Genomic DNA, 18644 nt, shown 5'->3' with positions numbered 1-18644 from the left:
ACAAGACATTCGTTTGACTCTAGCCCCAGCAATAGTTTAGAAATATGTAAAATAAATAGTTTATACCACGATGTGCACAATAATATTGTAACAGGTGCTCAATTTGTAATGCATTTCGTCAACCTACATATGTAATACGATAACAAAACGTGCAGAAGACATGTAAACATCTGACACCACACAGATCGACAAATCGATAGTCAAATCGAAACCAGGCGTATTTCGACCGCCATCTTGTCCACTGCACTACAGAACTGTTTGTGGTCGTGTTTCCAAGTTATTGATATGTTAGTGACAATTTGTGAACAATGACTAGGAGAGCCATGGAAATGGAGGCACCCCAACGAATCACAATGAGACTGCCACGCCAGATGACCAAAGTGAGTGACCTTCCCAAAACATTTTCATGCAAACATCAGTCCAGCTTCCAAAGTGACATCGCCTCTTACTAAGTTTTCTCTTCTTCCACAGGATAACCACAGAATATACGAGAAAACTATGTAACATCAGTATGACCTTATTGTAAAATTCTTTGCCATTTAGCCTGAAGATGAAGAGTTGCCTCGAAACATGTCGCTGAATAAATAATACTATAGTCATAAAAGTTTGTGACTGGTAGCGGTAATTTAAAAACCTTTAGCAACTCCTGTTTTTCTCATATCCTGAAGTATACGGATCATGTCTGTCAGGTGGATCCAATATTCGTGAATGTGATCAGTGAGCCGGCCGGGGTGGCCGAGCGGTTGTAGGCGCTCTAGTCAGGGACCGCACTACTGCTACGGTCGCAGATTCGAATCCTGCCTCGGGCATGGATGTGTGTGATGTCCTTAGGTTAGTTAGGTTTAAGTAGTTCTAAGTCCTAGGGGACTGATGACCTCAGATGTTAAGTCCCATAGTGCTCAGAGCCATTTGAACCATTTTTTTCTGATCAGTGTTCGCCACTGGTAGTCAACAAATGGTTCAAATGCCTCTAAGCACTATGGGACTTAACATCTGAGGTCATCAGTCCCCTACACTTAGAACTACTTAAACCTAACCAGCATATCCATGCCCAAGGCAGGATTCGAACTTGCGACTGCAGAAGCAGCGCAGTTCCGGACTAAAGCACTTAGGGTAGTGAAGGAGGTCCCTGTGCCCGCTAAATCACTCTTACTTTGGAATCGGTGAACGGTTAGAAAATTTTACTAGTAACAGAGTTAACAAAAGTGTGTTGTAGGTAAAAAGGTTGACTACCCCTGGTATACACAATCATTTACAATTTTTTTTATTTTCTGATTTCATGATGTACGAGGTGCGGCTAGAAAAAAACCGGACTGATGCTGGAAAAAACATTTATTTACAATTATTTACAATTATTTACAATTTCATGTTATCTCCTTCAATGTACTCTCCTCCTCGGTCTCTACACCGCTCCATACGAATTTTCCACTGTTCATAGCAATGCTGCAGATCATTTTCGGTAAGTCCATACATTACTTCCGTCGCTTTTTCTTTTACTGCTTCAACAGTCTCAAATCTAGTTCCTTTCAAAGCTGACTTGACTTTAGGGAAAAGAAAAAAAGTCACAGGGGGCCAAACCAGGTGGGTAGGGTGGATGATCTAAGATGGGAATGTTGTGTTTTGCCAAAAACGTCTTCACTGGCAACACACTGTGAGCTGGGGCATTGTCTTGGTGAAGGATCCATGACTTTTTTCTCCACAAATCGTTCCGTTTTCTCCGTACTCGCTCACGTAGGGTAGCCAGGACGCTAATGTAGTAATGCTGATTCACTGTTTGTCCCTGTGGTACCCAATCAATGTGCACAATCCCTTTGATGTCAAAAAAAAAAACAATCATCATTGCCTTGAATTTCGATTTTGACATTCGTGCTTTTTTTTTGTCGTGGAGAACCAGGAGTTTTCCAATGCATCGATTGGCGTTTAGTTTCGGGATCGTAAGTAAAAAACCACGATTCATCGCAAGTAATAACATTTTGTAAGAAGGTGAGATCACTTTCAATGTTTTCCAGGATGTCAGAACAAATCATTCTTCGGCGTTCCTTCTGTTCAATTGTGAGACACTTTGGAACCATTTTTGAACACACTTTGTTCATGTTGAAACTTTCATGAAGAATCTGCCTAACACTTTCCTTGTCAACTCCTGTTAACTCAGACACTGCTCTGATTGTTAAACGGCGATCTTGTCGAACAAGTTTACCGATTTTTTCAATGTTTGCATCAGTTTTTGCTGACAATGGTCTGCCAGTGCGAGTGTCATCACTGGTGTTTTCGCGGCCATCTTTAAATCGTTTAAACCACTCAAACACTTGTGTTCGCGATAAACAATCATCGCCGTACACTTGTTGTAACATTACAAACGTTTCACTTGCAGATTTTCCTAGTTTGAAACAAAATTTGATGTTAACACGCTGTTCTTTCTGTACACTCAACATTTTCCGACGCACAGACAAAACGTCAACTACTTAAAACAGACGCCACGGGCAGACTGAGTGCAGGAGGCAGATGAAACTCGAGCAGTAGGCGGAGCGAGAGTCACTTGACAGGCCATGCGACTTTCAGCCTTATTGCATTCGTTTTATTGTTTCACCACTACTAGTCCGGTTTTTTTCTAGCCACACCTCGTATTTGCGGGCAGTGTTGTAATTTTTCGAATAAAATTCTGTACAAAGAAAAATATTGTGTAATAATACAGATTACGGAAGACGAATGTTCAGAGTTCTAGTCCGACACACACAGTTTTAATTTGTCAGAAGTTTCAAGATTAGTAGTCGCATCATTTCTGTGATGGTTATTTTTCCGGCAATACACGACGCAGCCTCCAAAATCCGCAGACGCCACGGTCGCGAGACGTGTCACAAGTGTTCAGTTGTTGAGGAAGGACTTTCTCCGCCAGATAAGCTGCGAGACTGCTCAGAAGACTACCCGACGCGTCCCAGCTGGTGGCCCGCGGCCCCATCCTCCTCTTCTTCCTTACTGGGAAGACTGGGCGACCTTGGCTCCTTGGCATCTCGTCTTCCTCCTCCACACCCGCACTGCCTGCATCTTGTTTATTTTCCCGCGGCTCGCCACGTGGGATCGCCCGGGGCGGCGTGTTTTGTGTGGACGGAGCAGCATGCCGCCGCTGTGAGAGCCACCTGTCGGCGCGCGGCCGCACCACGACCACCTGATGTACCTGTCGCGGATATCGGAGGGCGCCACGGGCGCGCCTCTCAAGTCGCCGGCCGCCGACGTCAACGATGACGTCATGGAGGCGTGGAGTAAGTAGCGTGCAGACGTGTTGCGTTGGTACGGAATGTGTCCACTTCCGGGAGTCATTTGCAGCGTTTAGCCACTCTGTGATTATTGCTCACCTTACTGCTCTCTTAATAACTGTCGCAATGGCCGGCATACTCTGCAGGCAAACAAGCTTCTTGGTCTTAAACGGGGTATGACACAGTGGCCTCCAGGCCTGGTGATAAATATGTAAGCAAAGCATTATCAAGTTCTAAACAGAGAATCAAAGTACTTCCAGATTCTGTCAGGATTAGGTGAGATAACAGCCACGTGAGAAATCTACCTCCATAATTTTTTACTTTTTCTTTTTTTTGTGTAACTTTCCCATCACCCATAAAAATAGACTACATGAATATCAGAGTAGAAAACATTGTTCCTTGTTAGTTACATGATCCATAGATCATATGAACGAGTCTTTTAGCAATTTACGTATACATGATCAGTGTTAACAGTAATGAACGTAATTTCAGCCCCATTCATGCAACTAGACTTTAAAAAAACAAGGGTCTGCTACCTATCCGCCATTTTATGTTGTTGTTGTTGTTGTTGTTGTTGTTGTTGTGGTCTTCAGTCCTGAGACTGGTTTGATGCAGCAGAAGTGTTTTATGTTATTTGGCAAATAATCAAAGATTTTTGTTGCTGCATATTGAACTCCTTTCTGAGCTACTAAAAGCTTTGATAATTAATAATGAAGGTCATTTTTCTCTCTCGTCGTGTTGGTATGGACACATCACCTTTCTTCTTAAAGTGTGATGCATTTCACTAGCGAATATGTGTATTGTGATGGCGCAGTTAACAAAGTTTCTTACTTGACGTCCGTGGGTGAACACGTCATATTAATTTTTCTGCTCGCATTTGTGCAATCAACACTTTTTTTCTAAGTGATTAGTTACCCCAGGAAATCATTCCGTAACACATTATTGAACGGAAATATGCAAAATAGGCCAGGAAGTTTGTTTCCAAGATTAGCAAGTATAGGAAGAGTAAAAGTAGCTGAATTACGTTTTTTTCACTTCAAGTTGTCATCGACATGTACACCCAAAATTTCTTGAGGTTTCTACCCTACTTACTGGTTTCTACTCATGTGGCTCGTCAATTGTTAGTAAGACTCTGTTTGTTTTACAGAATTGAATATAGTGTGTGTTTTCAAAATTTAGGAAGAGTCCATTTTTTTCGAGAACCACTTTATAATTCTTTGGAGAATATAATTTACCACTCTTCTGTTGCTTTCTCAGTAATGGGATTTATTATAACACTAGTATCATATGCAAAAGTACCAATTGTGCTTGTTGAATTTTAAGTGGACGGTCATTCACATATGTAAGGAATAGGACTGGTCCCAAAATTGAACCCTGTGGTCCTCCCTTTGTCATTTCTCCCCATTCACTGAAATTTTCTAGCCTTCGAACGTTCTTTCAGTTATTCAGCACAACCTTTTGCATTCTGTTTGTTAACTGTGTTTGTTTACTGTGTGTAAAGTCGGAAGTTGCACAGAACTTCGTGTTTTCTACACAGTCAAACACCTTGTAATGATCACAGAAAATACCAACTGCCGATACCTTTCTAGCTACGGCTTGTACTATTTGATGAGAGAATGTATAAGTAGCAAGACTCAGCTGAAGTTGGAAGTGTCATGACCATTTATTTGCTTTGATGCGTCCCTGTAGTATGAGACCTGGTTTTAGTAAGGCACTGGTGAATACCTGCCCATGAACTCTTGCAGAAGGCAGAAATAATTGTCATCTACATCTACGTGGTCACTCTGCAGTTCACACTTAAGTGCCTGGTAGAGGGTTCATCGAACCATTTTAATACTACTTCTCTACCGTTCCACTCTCGCATGGCACATGGGAAAAAGGAACACCTAAATCTTTTCGTTCGAGCTCTGATTTCTCGTATTTTATTACGATGATCATTTCTCCTTACGCAGGTGGTTGTCACCAAAATATTTACATATTCGGAAGAGAAAGTTGGCGATTGAAATTTCGTAAATAGATCACGCCGCAAAGAAAACCGCCTTTGTTTCAGTGACTGCCGCTCCAACTCGCTTACCATATCAGTGACACCCTCACCCCTATTGCACGATAACACGAAACGAGCTGCCCTTCTCTGCACTTTTTCGATGTCCTCCGTTAATCCTACCTGGTAAGGATCCCATACCGCGCAACAATATTCCAGCAGAGGACGGACAAGTGTAATGTAGGCTGTCTCTTTAGTAGGTTTGTCGCATCTTCTAAGTGTTCTGCCAACAGAGCGCAGTCTGTGTTTCGCCTTCCACACAATATTATCTATGTGGTCTTTCCACATTGTCTGTCAACGTTCCCCTCTCAATACCTGCAGGTTTCAATGACTTCGTGGAGCCAAGGACGATAAGTACTCTTCATTCCCTTCCCTCTTACAACTGCTTTGAGAGTGGGTTTCAGATAGGTGCAGCCCTGCACACAGCACAATATTTTTCCCCTTTTTGCACCCGAACGCAATGGAAACAACGCAGGGTCGTATTTTTTCTTTCTTTACTGTCTGGTAAATTTAACGAACTATGCCACGAAACGGAAATGGCAGTAAACTGTCAGGAAGCTAGAAATCAGAACAAACAGGTGCTGCTTCCATCATTGGAGTGATTACGTATTACTTCTAAACGAAAGCACAGAGTGGATGCTAGAGAATTAGAGGGGAGCACCCAAGAGACCGTCTGTCTGATTTCTGCCAGTCTATGGAATCTTCCGTTTCTTAATCATCATAGATGTTTTTTGCATTCGTCAGAGCTAACTGGTAATCCTCGAGAGTACTTCAGGATACCAACGGGCTGACTGTCCAGTCGCCTTAATGCGATCACACCTGTCAGATGCCTGGATGGTCACATTTTGCAGCACAGACTACTGCAAGACGTGTAGGAAGGGTGTCAGTGAGTCTCTGGAAGGTACGTACATTGTGAATGGTGTGACAAGTTGCATTATCGTGCTGGTTGATGCCATCGTACCGAGGAAAAAGAACTGTGTGCAGGGATGGACATGATCCCCAAGGATGGATACATACCTTTGTTGACATAATGCCTTCCACAATGACGAGATCACCCATGTATTGCCACGAAAACTTTCCCCAGACCAAAATGCTCCCTCTTTCGGCCTGGACCCTTCCGACGATTGTTGCAGGGGCGTACACACCAACGGTCATCTATCCGATGGAGCATAAAATATTGAACTGTGGTACAACTCCGTTCTTTAGAAAATAAAAAATTATAATCTCTCCACAGTTATTTAAAGGAAATAGGAAGACCGGGATCACTGGTGATGGTCAAGCTTGTGATTGTTTTACAATTTTAATTCCACTCAAAAGAGACTTTACAATAAACTTCAGTTCGGACATTTGCCCTCTTACTGATGCGATATACAAATGTTCAAAAACTTCCTGGCAGATTAAAACTATGTGCCCGACCGAGACTCGAACTCGGGACCTTTGCCTTTGCCTTTGGCAGGAGAGCTTCTGTAAAGTTTGGAAGGTAGGAGGTACTGGCAGAAGTAAAGCTGTGAGTACCGGGCGTGAGTCGCGCTTCGGTAGTTCAGTTGGTAGAGCACTTGCCCGCGTAAGGCAAAGGTCCCGAGTTCGAGTTTCGGTCGGGCACACAGTTTTAATCTGCCAGGAAGTTTCATATCAGCGCACACTCCGCTGCAGAGTGAAAATCTCATTCTGGAAACATCTTTGTTCTACTTAGTTATGCGCCTGACTGTTACTTAAGAATATACAGCAAACAAATTGTCACAGTTTAATTCAGGTTTTATTCGAAAGTTGTTGATCTGTAACGTGAAACAGAGGGATGTCGTTGTAAAAAAAAGAAAACGATACACATTTATCATATAGCCCTAGAAAACACAATTTCCTCAGGAAAAAGGTAAAATAAAAAATTCTCAAAACATATATCAAACATCGCTTCAATACTTCGTCGAACTTACATGAATCATATTTCTGTTATTCATAACAATTTTCGCATTTATCAATGATAACAGGTAACTCCTGCCTTTCATCGTGATGAACGTTCTATTGAGTACAAAATAACAACAATAAATTATAAATTTTTTTCATGTTTGCCCAAGTAGGCTCCTTACATCGAAATTAATTGCTTTGGTTATATAAAAGGGCAGAAGTTATATCAAAAAAATTTTATTTGTGATAAAAGTCAAGTTATATTGAGTTAGAGTATAATGCACTACCACTGAATAATTTGCTGTTCTAATTATGTTCTAATTATGTGTCTGTTTCTCTCACATACATTCATGTATGCTTTGTTCCATACCAATTTTACTAAAACAGCTGGTAATCCTACCATTTACTACTTCAGTATGTACTGTACCAAAACTACAGAACCATAGTTTTGAAGGGCCGACTCTTCTTTATATGTGGGTGCAGAGCCGCTGCAGAATTTTTTCAGGGACGTCATTATTGAGCATACGCGGCTTCTTTAAAATAAACATTTTTTTCACTCTGCAACGTAGTATGCACCGATATGAAACTTCCAGGCAGATTAAAACTGTGTGCCGGACAGATACTCGAACTCGGGACATTTCCCAATCGCGAGCAAGTGCACCAACGGCTGAGCTATCCAAGCACGACTCACGACCCGTCCTCGCAGCTTTACTTCCGTCAGTATCTTATCTCCTACCTTACAAACTTCACAGAAGTTCTCGTGCGAGACTTGCACGTTAAATGTAAGGGTTCAGAGTTCGAGTCTCTGTCCGGCACACAGTTTTCGCTTCGCCTGGCTCTGAGCAGTATGGGACTTAACTTCTAAGGTCATCAGTCCCCTAGAACTTAGAACTACTTAAACCTAACTAACCTACGGACATCACACACATCCATGCCCGAGACAGGATTCGAACCTGCGACCGTAGCGGTCACGCGGTTCCAGACTGTAGCGCCTAGAACCGCTCGGCCAACCCGGCCGGCAGTTTCGCTTTGTCATGGTTTTACGCTATTAGCTGATTTCGCCTCTTCGGGCATTTTCAAGCTACTTCAGTCACACTGAAGAAGTGTAATCTAGTTTCTTATTTTCAAGAGATTAGTGTGGCGGAAGCTCCATCTAATGGTACCTATAATAAATGTTGCTTATGAATGTAGTGGTAACGGGCACAACGTAGATGTGAATTGCGTATATAAGATGCAACCCTAACACGGGTATTTGTCGCACATGCCTTTTGATTTTTAGACGTTGATCATGTGATCTGCAGTTTTATTTTAAACGTGAACCAACGAGTTTAGTGTGGGTGACACAGGTACGACGTCAAAGATACGCATGATGGTTGCACTTTATTATTTTATCCACGGAATTCACATCTTTGTTTTGCCCATCACAACTACTTTAGTAGGCGACCTTTATTAGAGGTACCATTGCATGGAGTTTCCTCCACACTAATTTGTGGAAATTAAGATATGTTATTATTTTTATATATGCATATTGGAGCAATGAATGAAAATTTGTACCAAGGCCGGGATTCGAATCCAAGACTCCCGCCCACTAGGCAGATACGCTAACCACTACGCCACAGTGGCTTTGAACACGGAAGGAAGATAGGACTTAACATCCCGTCGACGTCGAGGTCATCGGAGACTGAGCACAAGCTTGGGTTGCGCCTAGCATAGGGAAGGAAATAGACAGCGCCCTTTCAAAGGAACCATCCCGCCATTTGCCTGGAGATCATGGAAAACCTAAATGAGGACAGCTGGAGCGTGAGTTTGAACCGTCGTGCTCCGGACACTCTGTCGATCCAGTCGTTTTCATCAACTAGCCTAAATACTGAAACTTATCAACATGTAGTGAGATCTACTTAGTGTTTATTTCAATTGGCGTTAATTAGAGCCCCCACTAATAAAGCAGATTTCCAAATCCACAACTTCCCTAGATATCTTGCAGTCGTTTGCTGTCAATGGTTACATATCTACAGCTTGGTATGTATGTCTGACGCGATCTTTTAGCTCTGTAAATAACCTACTTTTTCCTCATGGGATTGCCTGGATATGTATTTGACGTATATTGAACACACCTCCTCGTCCCCCTCTTGTGTCCACCTTTTCCTCCTCCTGTCCATCTCATCCTCCCACGTGTCCACCTTTTCCTGCTCCTGTCCATCTCATCCTCCCACGTCTTTCTATTTCCTCCTCCGCCATCACTCTGAGTCTTCATTTCCTCCCCCCCCCCCTCTTTTTCCGATTCCTCCACCCTCTCTCTCTGTTAGTATCTTCCTCCCTCCTCCCTCTGACCATATCCTGGAACCCTTCTCATTTTCCATTTCCTCTCTCTCTCTCTCTCTCTCTCTCTCTCTCTCTCTCTCTCTCTCTCTCTCTCTCTCTCTCTCTCTCCTGCTTACTGCCCCTCTACACTTTCCACCTGCATCATCCATCTCCCTAACCCTACCCCCCCCCCCCCCCATCTCCCTGCCTACTGCCCCTCTACACTTTCCATCTGCATCATCCATCTCCCTTCCTCCATTCCATTCCCTCCTCCCCTTTGCTCTGTCCATCCCTTTCTTTACCCATCTCAACTGGTCCCTAGTCATGCTTATCGGCACATGTACCCGCTGCAACACTGTTCACTAAAGCAGGCCGATACTACTCCCACAACAAACTGCTCACAACAGGGCTTGAAAAATCATTTCCTTGTACCATGCAAAGCAAGTTCAAATGGCTCTGAGCACTATGGGACTTAACATGTGAGGTCATCAGTCCCCTAGAACTTAGAACTACTTAAACCTAACTAACCTAAGGACATCACACACATCCATGCCTGAGGCAGGATTCGAATCTGCAACCGTAATGGTCGCGCAGTTCCAGACTGAAGCGCCTAGGACTGCTCTGTCACACCAGCCAGCTGCAAAGCAAGTATATAAAGCATAACACACCCGTCATGCAGGGCAGCCTACATATTGGGGCCTGGAAAACTGTTTCTTGTACCTGACATGTAAGCTGCCCTACAAAGGAGGTCGATTTGGCAGACCGGTACTGCTCCACACAACATGCCTGTTGTGCAGGGCAGACTATATGACAGGGGATGGAATAAAACACTTTTTGCCCACATCTCAGCTCCTATTGGAGGTAGGAGGTAAAATAAACCCCACATGCCTGATAACTGTGAGGCCTGGCTTCCTGTGCCAAATTTGGTTGAAGTTGATTGAGAGGTTTCTGAGGCGATCCCAGACATACACATGTACATTCTGCTTTATGTACCGGCAGATCAAAAAGTCAGTATAAATTTGAAAACTTAATAAACCACGGAATAATGTATATAGAGAGGTAAAAATTGACATACATGATTGGAATTACATGAGGTTTTATTAGAACTAAAAAAACACCTCATATTGCTAGATGTGTGAAAGATCTCCTGCATGTGTCGTTTGGTGACGGTCGTGTGCTCAGCCACCACTTTCATCATGCTTGGCCTCCCAGGTCCCCAGACCTCAGTCTTTGCGATTATTGGTTTTGGGGTTACCTGAAGTTGCAAGTGTATCATGATCGACCGACATCTCTAGGGATGCTGAAAAACAACATCCGACGCCAATGCCTCACCATAACTCCGAACATGCTATACAGTGCTGTTCACAATATTATTCCTCGACTACAGCTATACACAGAGCGTGTCGGAGGAGGGGGGGGGGGGCGGAAAACTGTACAGTCGATGTCGAAAGTGGAAACGGGGCGATTTATCTGCCGTCAGAAGCGCAAAAAGGCGTGATCATTGCAATCAGGACCGAAGGTGTAAGCATTTCCGAAACGGCTAAGTTTGTAACAGTTCGCGTGCCGCCGTTGTTAAAGTATAGCGTTCATGGCAACTGTGGTGCGAGGGGCACAGATGACGGCTTGCACGTCAGCTGCGGAGATGAACACGGGCGAACAGATGGGCAAGTGTTGAGCCACTGACCGCCCAGATAAACCAGAGGGCTACCAACAATCTCTTCAACGACCGTTCAGGGAACGTTGCTGCGTATGAGCCTCCGCAATAGGCACGTGGCTGACTTGCTGTTCACCGGCGATGAAGGCTGGAAGTTGCACGCCAGAGCCGCAACTGGACGTCCACACCGTGGCAGCTGGTGGTATTTGCAGAGTAACCATATTTGAGCCGTGGCGGCTGGCGCTAGGGTGTTCTACTTGCATCGCTGATGTGTATATTCGGGTGTCTCGCTATCTCTGACTGCTCCCCCCGGGCGGTTTTCCGGGTGAACGTGTGACGAGTGAGTCTCCGGTCGGCGTTCAACGAGCCAACTCGTGTTGCAAACAAGCCGGCGTCCCTGACCGTGGTCCCCGGGCCTCGCCGTGCTCGCCGCCCTTGTCTTTTGTCGCGCCGGATGTACGGTACCGATCACTGGGCGCCTTTAAAATTGTGGTGGATTCGTCGTCTCGGGCTGATTGTCGCACAGATGACAAAATGGTAGATATCGAAATAAACGACAGAGGGATAGAGAAACAATTAAAATCGCTCAAAAGAGGAAAGGCCGCTGGACCTGATGGGATACCAGTTCGATTTTACACAGAGTACGCCAAGGAACTTGCCCCCCTTCTTGCAGCGGTGTACCGTAGGTCTCTAGAAGAGTGTAGCGTTCCAAAGGATTGGAAAAGGGCACAGGTCATCCCCGTTTTCAAGAAGGGACGTCGAACAGATGTGCAGAACTATATCTCTAACGTCGATCAGTTGTAGAATTTTGGAACACGTATTGTCTTCGAGTACAATGACTTTTCTGGAGACTAGAAATCTACTCTGTAGGAATCGCATGGGTTTCGAAAAAGACGGTCGTGTGAAACCCAGCTCGCGCTATTCGTCCACGAGACTCAAAGGGCCATAGACACGGGTTCACAGGTTTCTTGACTTCCGCAAAGCGTTCGATACAGTTCCCCACAGTCGTTTAATGAACAAAGTAAGCGCATATGGACTATCAGACCAATTGTGTGATTGGAATGAAGAGTTCCTAGATAACAGAACTCAGCATGTCATTCTCAATGGAGAGAAGTCTTCCGAAGTAAGAGTGATTTCAGGTGTGCCGCAGGGGAGTGTCGTAGGACCGTTGCTATTCACAATATACACAAATGACCTTGTGGATGACATCGGAAGCTCACTGAGGCTTTTTGCAGATGATGCTGTGGTGTATCGAGAGGTTGTAACAATGGAAAATCGTACAGAAATGCCGGAGGATCTGCAGCGAATTGACGACGCATGGTGCAGGGAATGGCAATTTAATCTCAATGTAGACAAGTGTAATGTGTTGCGAATACATAGAAAGAAAGATCCCTTATCATTTAGCTACAAAATAGCAGGTCAGCAACTGGAAGCAATTAATTCCATAAATTATCTGGAAGTACGCATTAGGAGTGGTTTAAAATGGAATGATCATATAAAGTTGATCGTCGGTAAAGCAGATGCCAGACTGAGATTCATTGGAAGAATCCTAAGGAAATGCAATCCGAAAAATAAGGAAGTAGGTTACAGTACACTTGTTCGCCCACTGCTTGAATACTATCCGTACAAGATAGTGTTGATAGAAGAGATAGAGAAGATCCAATGGAGAGCAGCGCGCTTCGTTACAGGATCATTTAGTAATCGCGAAAGCGTTACGGAGATGATAGATAAACTCCAGTGGAAGACTCTGCAGGAGAGACGCTCAGTAGCTCGGTACGGGCTTTTGTTGAAGTTTCGAGAACATACCTTCACCGAGGAGTCAAGCTCCCTCCTACGTATATCTCGCGAAGCGACCATGAGGATAAAATCAGAGAGATTAGAGCCCACACAGAAGCATACCGACAAGCCTTCTTTCCACGAACAATACGAGACCGGAATAGAAGGGGGAACCGATAGAGGTACTCAAGGTACTCTCCGCCACACACCGTCAGGTGGCTTGCGGAGTATGGATGTAGACGTAGATGTAGAACAGCTTCTCAGCTCGTAGTTTGCAAGCTCCAAGTTACGTGTGACTTTTAATCGGTGTTTAACTAAGAAGATTGTTGAGTTATTGTGGCATGGGTAGCTGCCGGAGATGGTTCTGAACTTGGTTGCACAGTGGCTACTTTAAGGAGGCTGATGGTCCTCATTTCGTTTCTCATCAACAGTGGAGTGTGTGTTTTAAGTGGTTTTCATGCAAATTTTAACTTGTTTCAGAACACATTGAGCGCTTGGGCACTGGTTGCCGTTGTGTACGCTCCCGGCAGTCGTAGAGTTAATAGTTTAATCATTTGTCACACAGGACTTTGGTATGTTTGTTTAATGTTGAAAGTGCCTTAAGGCAACTGGAAGTGATCTCTAAGTTTCCTGCTAATTTAGTAGTAGACGGGTGATATTAAAGTATTGCTCCGTAAGAATTTGGGGGCATGCTTATTATATATTCCAGTGTGGCTGTGATTTGACCTTGTTTTTATTGCAATCTATTTGTGCTGCAGGCCATTTGTTAAGTCTGCTAGTTCCCTGGCGTCGGTGCGGTTATGGATTCTTGTCACGACCGCGCATTGTGAGGCCGGTCGGACCATATATATATATATATATATATATATATATATATATGTATATATATATACCGCCTGCTATGTGGCACTGTGCACAAGCCGTGGGGAGTGAACGCTCGTATTGCCTGCCGGCCGTAGCGTTATTGCTTCCAAATTCTGCTGTGGGCCTTAACGCTGTTCTCTAAAGTTAAGTCAGGCCACTTTGTTAATATTAGCGTTTCTGTAAGTTATTTTACTGGTCCAGTTATTACTAGCATTTCTTATTTAACACTTATGTTAATTTTAAAAAAAAAATGGTTCAAATGGCTCTGAGCACTACGGGACTTAACATCTTTGGTCATCAGTCCCCTAGAACTTCGAACTACTTAAACGTAACTAACCTAACCTGACATCACACACATCCATGCCCGAGGCAGGATTCGAACATACGACCGTAGCGGTCACGCTGTTCCAGACTGAAGCGCCTAGAACCGCACGGCCACACCGGCCGGTTATGTTAATCATTTGTGTATCTTTAATGAATGTACAACTTGTTATTTTTCCTGTGTGCCAGTTTTGCGACCTTGGTTGGACCACTTTACATTTTTAGTATAAGCATGTTTCACTGTGGACCTTTATATGGGCAGTTGAGTACCGGGCGCGAGTCGTGCTTCGGTAGCTCAGTTGGTAGAGCACTTGCCCGCGAAAGGCAAAGGTCCCGAGTTCGAGTCTCGGTCGGGCACACAGTTTTAATCTGCCAGGAAGTTTCAACAAAGATGTTCTTCAGATTACCCGGCCCTTTATATACCCTCACTCGGTTTCTAGACGTTTCACTGCCACAGCATTTTTGGGGGATCAAGCAATACACTGACGACGTACGCAATAAGAGCGAGCGTTATGCGGTAGCGCCCAGTAGATATGCAACACACCTGACGTACAGGAAATGCGGGTACGATCTTAACTGACCAAGGCTACTAGGAAAATACCGTAGTGTACGCATATTTACGGAAGCGTACGGTCGTGTGTGGTAGTTTTACAGCTCTACGTAAGACTAAAAGTTCTGCAAGTCATTGATATAAGTTTTCGAAGTTGTGATGTCTTTGTAGGTACGACCTTTATGTTTCGGAGGTGATGCGGTGGGCCAGAAAGATAGTACCGGCGCCTGCTGTTGCGCTGTGTTCTCACGTCACATCACATTACGTGACGTGACGTCACGGCGTGTTTTCCTGCTGGCCATTAGAGAGGGGCAATTAGGTGACGGCTGAGCCGGCGTTTAGCGGCCGAGGCGCAGCGCAACACAGCGGACTCTGCACGTTGCTACGAGGCTATACGCGCCAGCACACAGCACACATTATTTCCAGCAAAGCGTAACACACTATATCCTGACTGGTATCTGCTGTCAGCAGCACAAAACAAGATATCCGGCAACTTACGAGATAATTTACAAACCGCTAAAAACCGTCTTATCCTCTGTCTTTCTGTGTACTTTAATGGTACTGAAGTACGCTTCCTAAAACTATTAAACTGTTGTCCCAGCTATTTCTGTTTCGATTTTTCGGTACTTCCCGGCCGCTCTGTCGCACATAGGTGCAAGCGCCACAATATTTCATCGAAACAACTTTTCGGCGTCTTCAGGTGGCAGTTTCAGCTGCAAGACGCTACTGGTAATCTATGCCGCCAGGGGCACCAATAACGAATGGAAGGTGAGAGACTCACAGTTGGGTGAAAGTAGCGCTCATATAGTGCCCTCTCCCAGGAGCCAGTGAGAGGCCTTTCGCTAGCATGTATTGGGCAGTTATTATCCTGCCGTACGCAAATCTCCGGCAAACAAATGACCAGGGACCGATGGCTTACCGACAGAATTTTATAACATGTACGGGGAAGTTATCAGCAATACTGTAACGCAGATAATGAAAGTAGTACAGAGGAGAACGAAGCTATCGAAAGCGTTCGAGGATAGCAAAACAGCACTCATTCCATGGAGATGCTTGCTGGGGAGTAACATTCTGTAATCCTCGTGGTCAATTGTTTCATTGTCTACCTGCCCTCCTTACTATTTTCTGGTTTGTACCCGACCCTCAGAGTTTTACTCTGTCGGCTCTTCGGTCGTAAATGTAGGCTGTAGTATGTACTAAGACACTAGTCGTCGTTTGAACATTTGTCCCGCTTTTATATTGCCTTTCCATTCGAAATACCATCACGATCACATGAGGGCTCGTCAGTAAACAGCACATCATCATCATGTTCTGCCAAAAGGCAGGTTTTCACATGGTAGTTCCCCAGGCTGTCCGATCTTCTGCCATCCTCTTCAGGTCTGCATAATTTCCTCTTCCCTTTACGTCGTCTATCATCTTGTAGCTCCTTCTTCATCTCAGTCTTCTCCCACAAACCAATCCTTCCAAAGCATCTGCTAGCAAGCACTTCCTTCTCACGAATCTCCCAACCAGCTCTTTTTCCTTTCTCTTACAACCTTCAGCAGACATCTTCTCTCACCAGCCCTTTCCAATACTCCTTCACTACTCACTCTTTCCATCCAGCTTATTCTCTCCATTCTCCTCCACATCCACATCTCAAATGCTTCTAACCTTTTTTCATCCTCTCGTCCCAGCGTCCATGTTTCAGCCCCATATAGCGCCACACTCCAGACAAAACATTTGACAAGCCTTTTTCTTAGACCTTTATCTAATTTGCCGCATAAGAGTCTCCTCTTTCTGTTGAATGCCTCCTCCTTTATGGTAATTCGAGTTTTCACCTCCTGGTGACATCTCAAGTCTTCAGTTATTGTGCTTCCAAGATATTTAAATGCACTTACTTGTCTAATGGTAGATTGTCCTATTTTAATATTGGACAGTCTGCTTTTGCTGTGTTTATTTGCATCCCATATTCCACAGAAGCTTCATTCAGATCTTTCAGCGTGTTATTGAATGTCCGCTCACTTTCTGTCAATAATACCATGTCATCAGTAAATCTTATAATTCTCTTTCCACCAATATATATTTCTCTTTTCCCATCTAAGCTGTTCGCAATAATCTCTTCAAGGTATACGTTAAACAACAAAGGGGAAAGGCAAGATTCCGGAGTAAACAGCACGATTTTGAGCAAATCAGGTCGATCAATACATTATTGGAGCTACTACTGACCCAGTGCGACCCTTTGTGCAAGGTCAGTCACAAGCGTTCCATGCATTCGTTCTGGATGATACAGGTGGAGTACTCGAGACATGCTGGTGTGTGCAGCGCCCATTTCACGTGCAATACGACGAGTACTTGTAGTGGGGTCCGCTGCCGCACATTTCAGCACCTCCTCTTCAAAATCGGGGTGGTCCTCATGCCGCCTGGTCCCACGCTTCTTCTTTCCAGTGACCAGTCCCCTGCATTCGTCGACCGAGAGAAATGAACACTCGTCGTGACGGACTATGCCTGTTAGGAAATCGTTCCCTGTATAGCCTTCCATCAGAGAGAGCATCATAACGTACTTCACTATACACAAGGTGCATGTCAATGAGTTCTGCGAAACTGTACAGGTACTGCTCCATCTTACTGTGCTGTACGTGGTAACTGTTGCCCTATCTCTGAGGCGACGTCGTTGTTTTTCTGGGTCGTGTGACTGTGGGGTCGGTTGGCGACTGAGGAGGAGCCAGGTGGGCGCAGTGCGAGAACACGCCGGGACCGCTGTGGGCACGCATGGACTGCCGGACGCAAGGGCTGAGGTCACGAGGCTGCACGACCTCGTCGTAAACAGGATCCAGCAAGCTTTAAGATGAGTGCATTTCACTACCTGTAGAGAAACCTCCACCATTGTGACATCTCGCGATTCTCCAGTGACTTGGGTTCGTGTTGCTGCTCGTAGTGTCGCCCAAGCGAAGAGCAGCGAGTGGAGTGCTTGGGAAGGCGGATCGGATAAGCTTTCATACACTTTTTATTACTATTTACTGTGTTCAACTTCTTACAATTTGTTAAGTTGAACCAGCGGTATTTTTCCTGCCTGCTGGTCGCTACTCCCCCCCCCCCCCCCCTTCCCGCCCCAGTTACCTTCCCTGGGGGTAAGTGTATGTAACGGCAGTGTACGTTTCCTCGCCTTGCCGCTGCTGTCCGTAAGGCGTGTAGTTTTGACAGCTTTCTTGTTTGTAGGCCAGTTGGTGATTTTTTTTTTTCCTGCTCTGGTGCTAGTGTGTCCTTTCTCATTCCGGGCGCTCTAAACACAGTATTCTGCGGACTTAGTCCAGACCGCCGGTATCGGCTTTGGCGAACTGTTCCATCGTTGCATTTGGTTTGCCAGACGTCAGGTAGCTTCAGCAATATTATCATTAGTCATTCGTTAGACTGCCACTAGTTATCACCTTGCGAAGTGAATGCAACTCTTGGCTGCCTATCTCATCGCTCGGGAAAGTGTTTATTCGCAGAGGTCAATTCTTAGAGCATCATCTGTGACTGGTCCTTGTGTTTTATTATTATACACTACTGGCCATTAAAATTGCTACACCACGAAGATGAAGTGCTACAGACGCGAAATTTAACCGACAGGAAGAAGATGCTCTGATATGCAAACGATTAGCTTTTCAGAGCATTCACACAAGGTTGGTGCCCGTGGCGACACCTACAACGTGCTGACATGAGGAAAGTTTCCTCATACACAAACAGCAGTTGACAGGCGTTGCCTGGTGAAACGTTGTTGTGATGCCTCGTGTAAGGAGGAGAAATGCGTGCCATCACGTTTCCGACTTTGATAAAGGTCGGATTGTAGCCTATCGCGACTGCGGTTTATCGTATCGCGACATTGCTGCTCGCGTTGATGGAGATCCAATAACTGTTAGCAGAATATGAAATCGGTGGGTTCAGGAGGGTAATACGGAACGCCGTGCTGGATCCCAACGGCCTCGTATCACTAGCAGTCGCGAAATGACAGGCATCGTTTCCGCA

General features: G+C 44.9%; 1 protein-coding gene across 6 annotated transcripts in view; it reads left to right on the top strand.

Annotated features, from left to right (window-relative positions):
- The window catches only part of LOC124551354 (echinoderm microtubule-associated protein-like 2), a 666787-nt gene that overhangs the window by 454800 nt on the left and 193343 nt on the right, over positions 1 to 18644 (top strand). For 5 of the 6 annotated variants that reach the window (XM_047126388.1, XM_047126384.1, XM_047126387.1 and 2 more), the window contains exon 2: positions 2894 to 3257. The exons of the other annotated variant lie outside the window; for it this stretch is intronic. In XM_047126388.1, the coding sequence (XP_046982344.1) occupies positions 3167 to 3257 (91 nt within the window). In that variant the 5' untranslated portion in view covers positions 2894 to 3166. The remainder of the gene's footprint in view (positions 1 to 2893; positions 3258 to 18644) is intronic. 6 annotated transcript variants of the gene reach the window in all.

This window comes from Schistocerca americana, chromosome 9 (genome assembly GCF_021461395.2).
Source record: "Schistocerca americana isolate TAMUIC-IGC-003095 chromosome 9, iqSchAmer2.1, whole genome shotgun sequence".
Taxonomy (NCBI): domain Eukaryota; kingdom Metazoa; phylum Arthropoda; class Insecta; order Orthoptera; family Acrididae; genus Schistocerca; species Schistocerca americana.
Note: the sequence above shows the minus strand (reverse complement) of the source record. Positions and strands in the feature narration are given on the sequence as shown.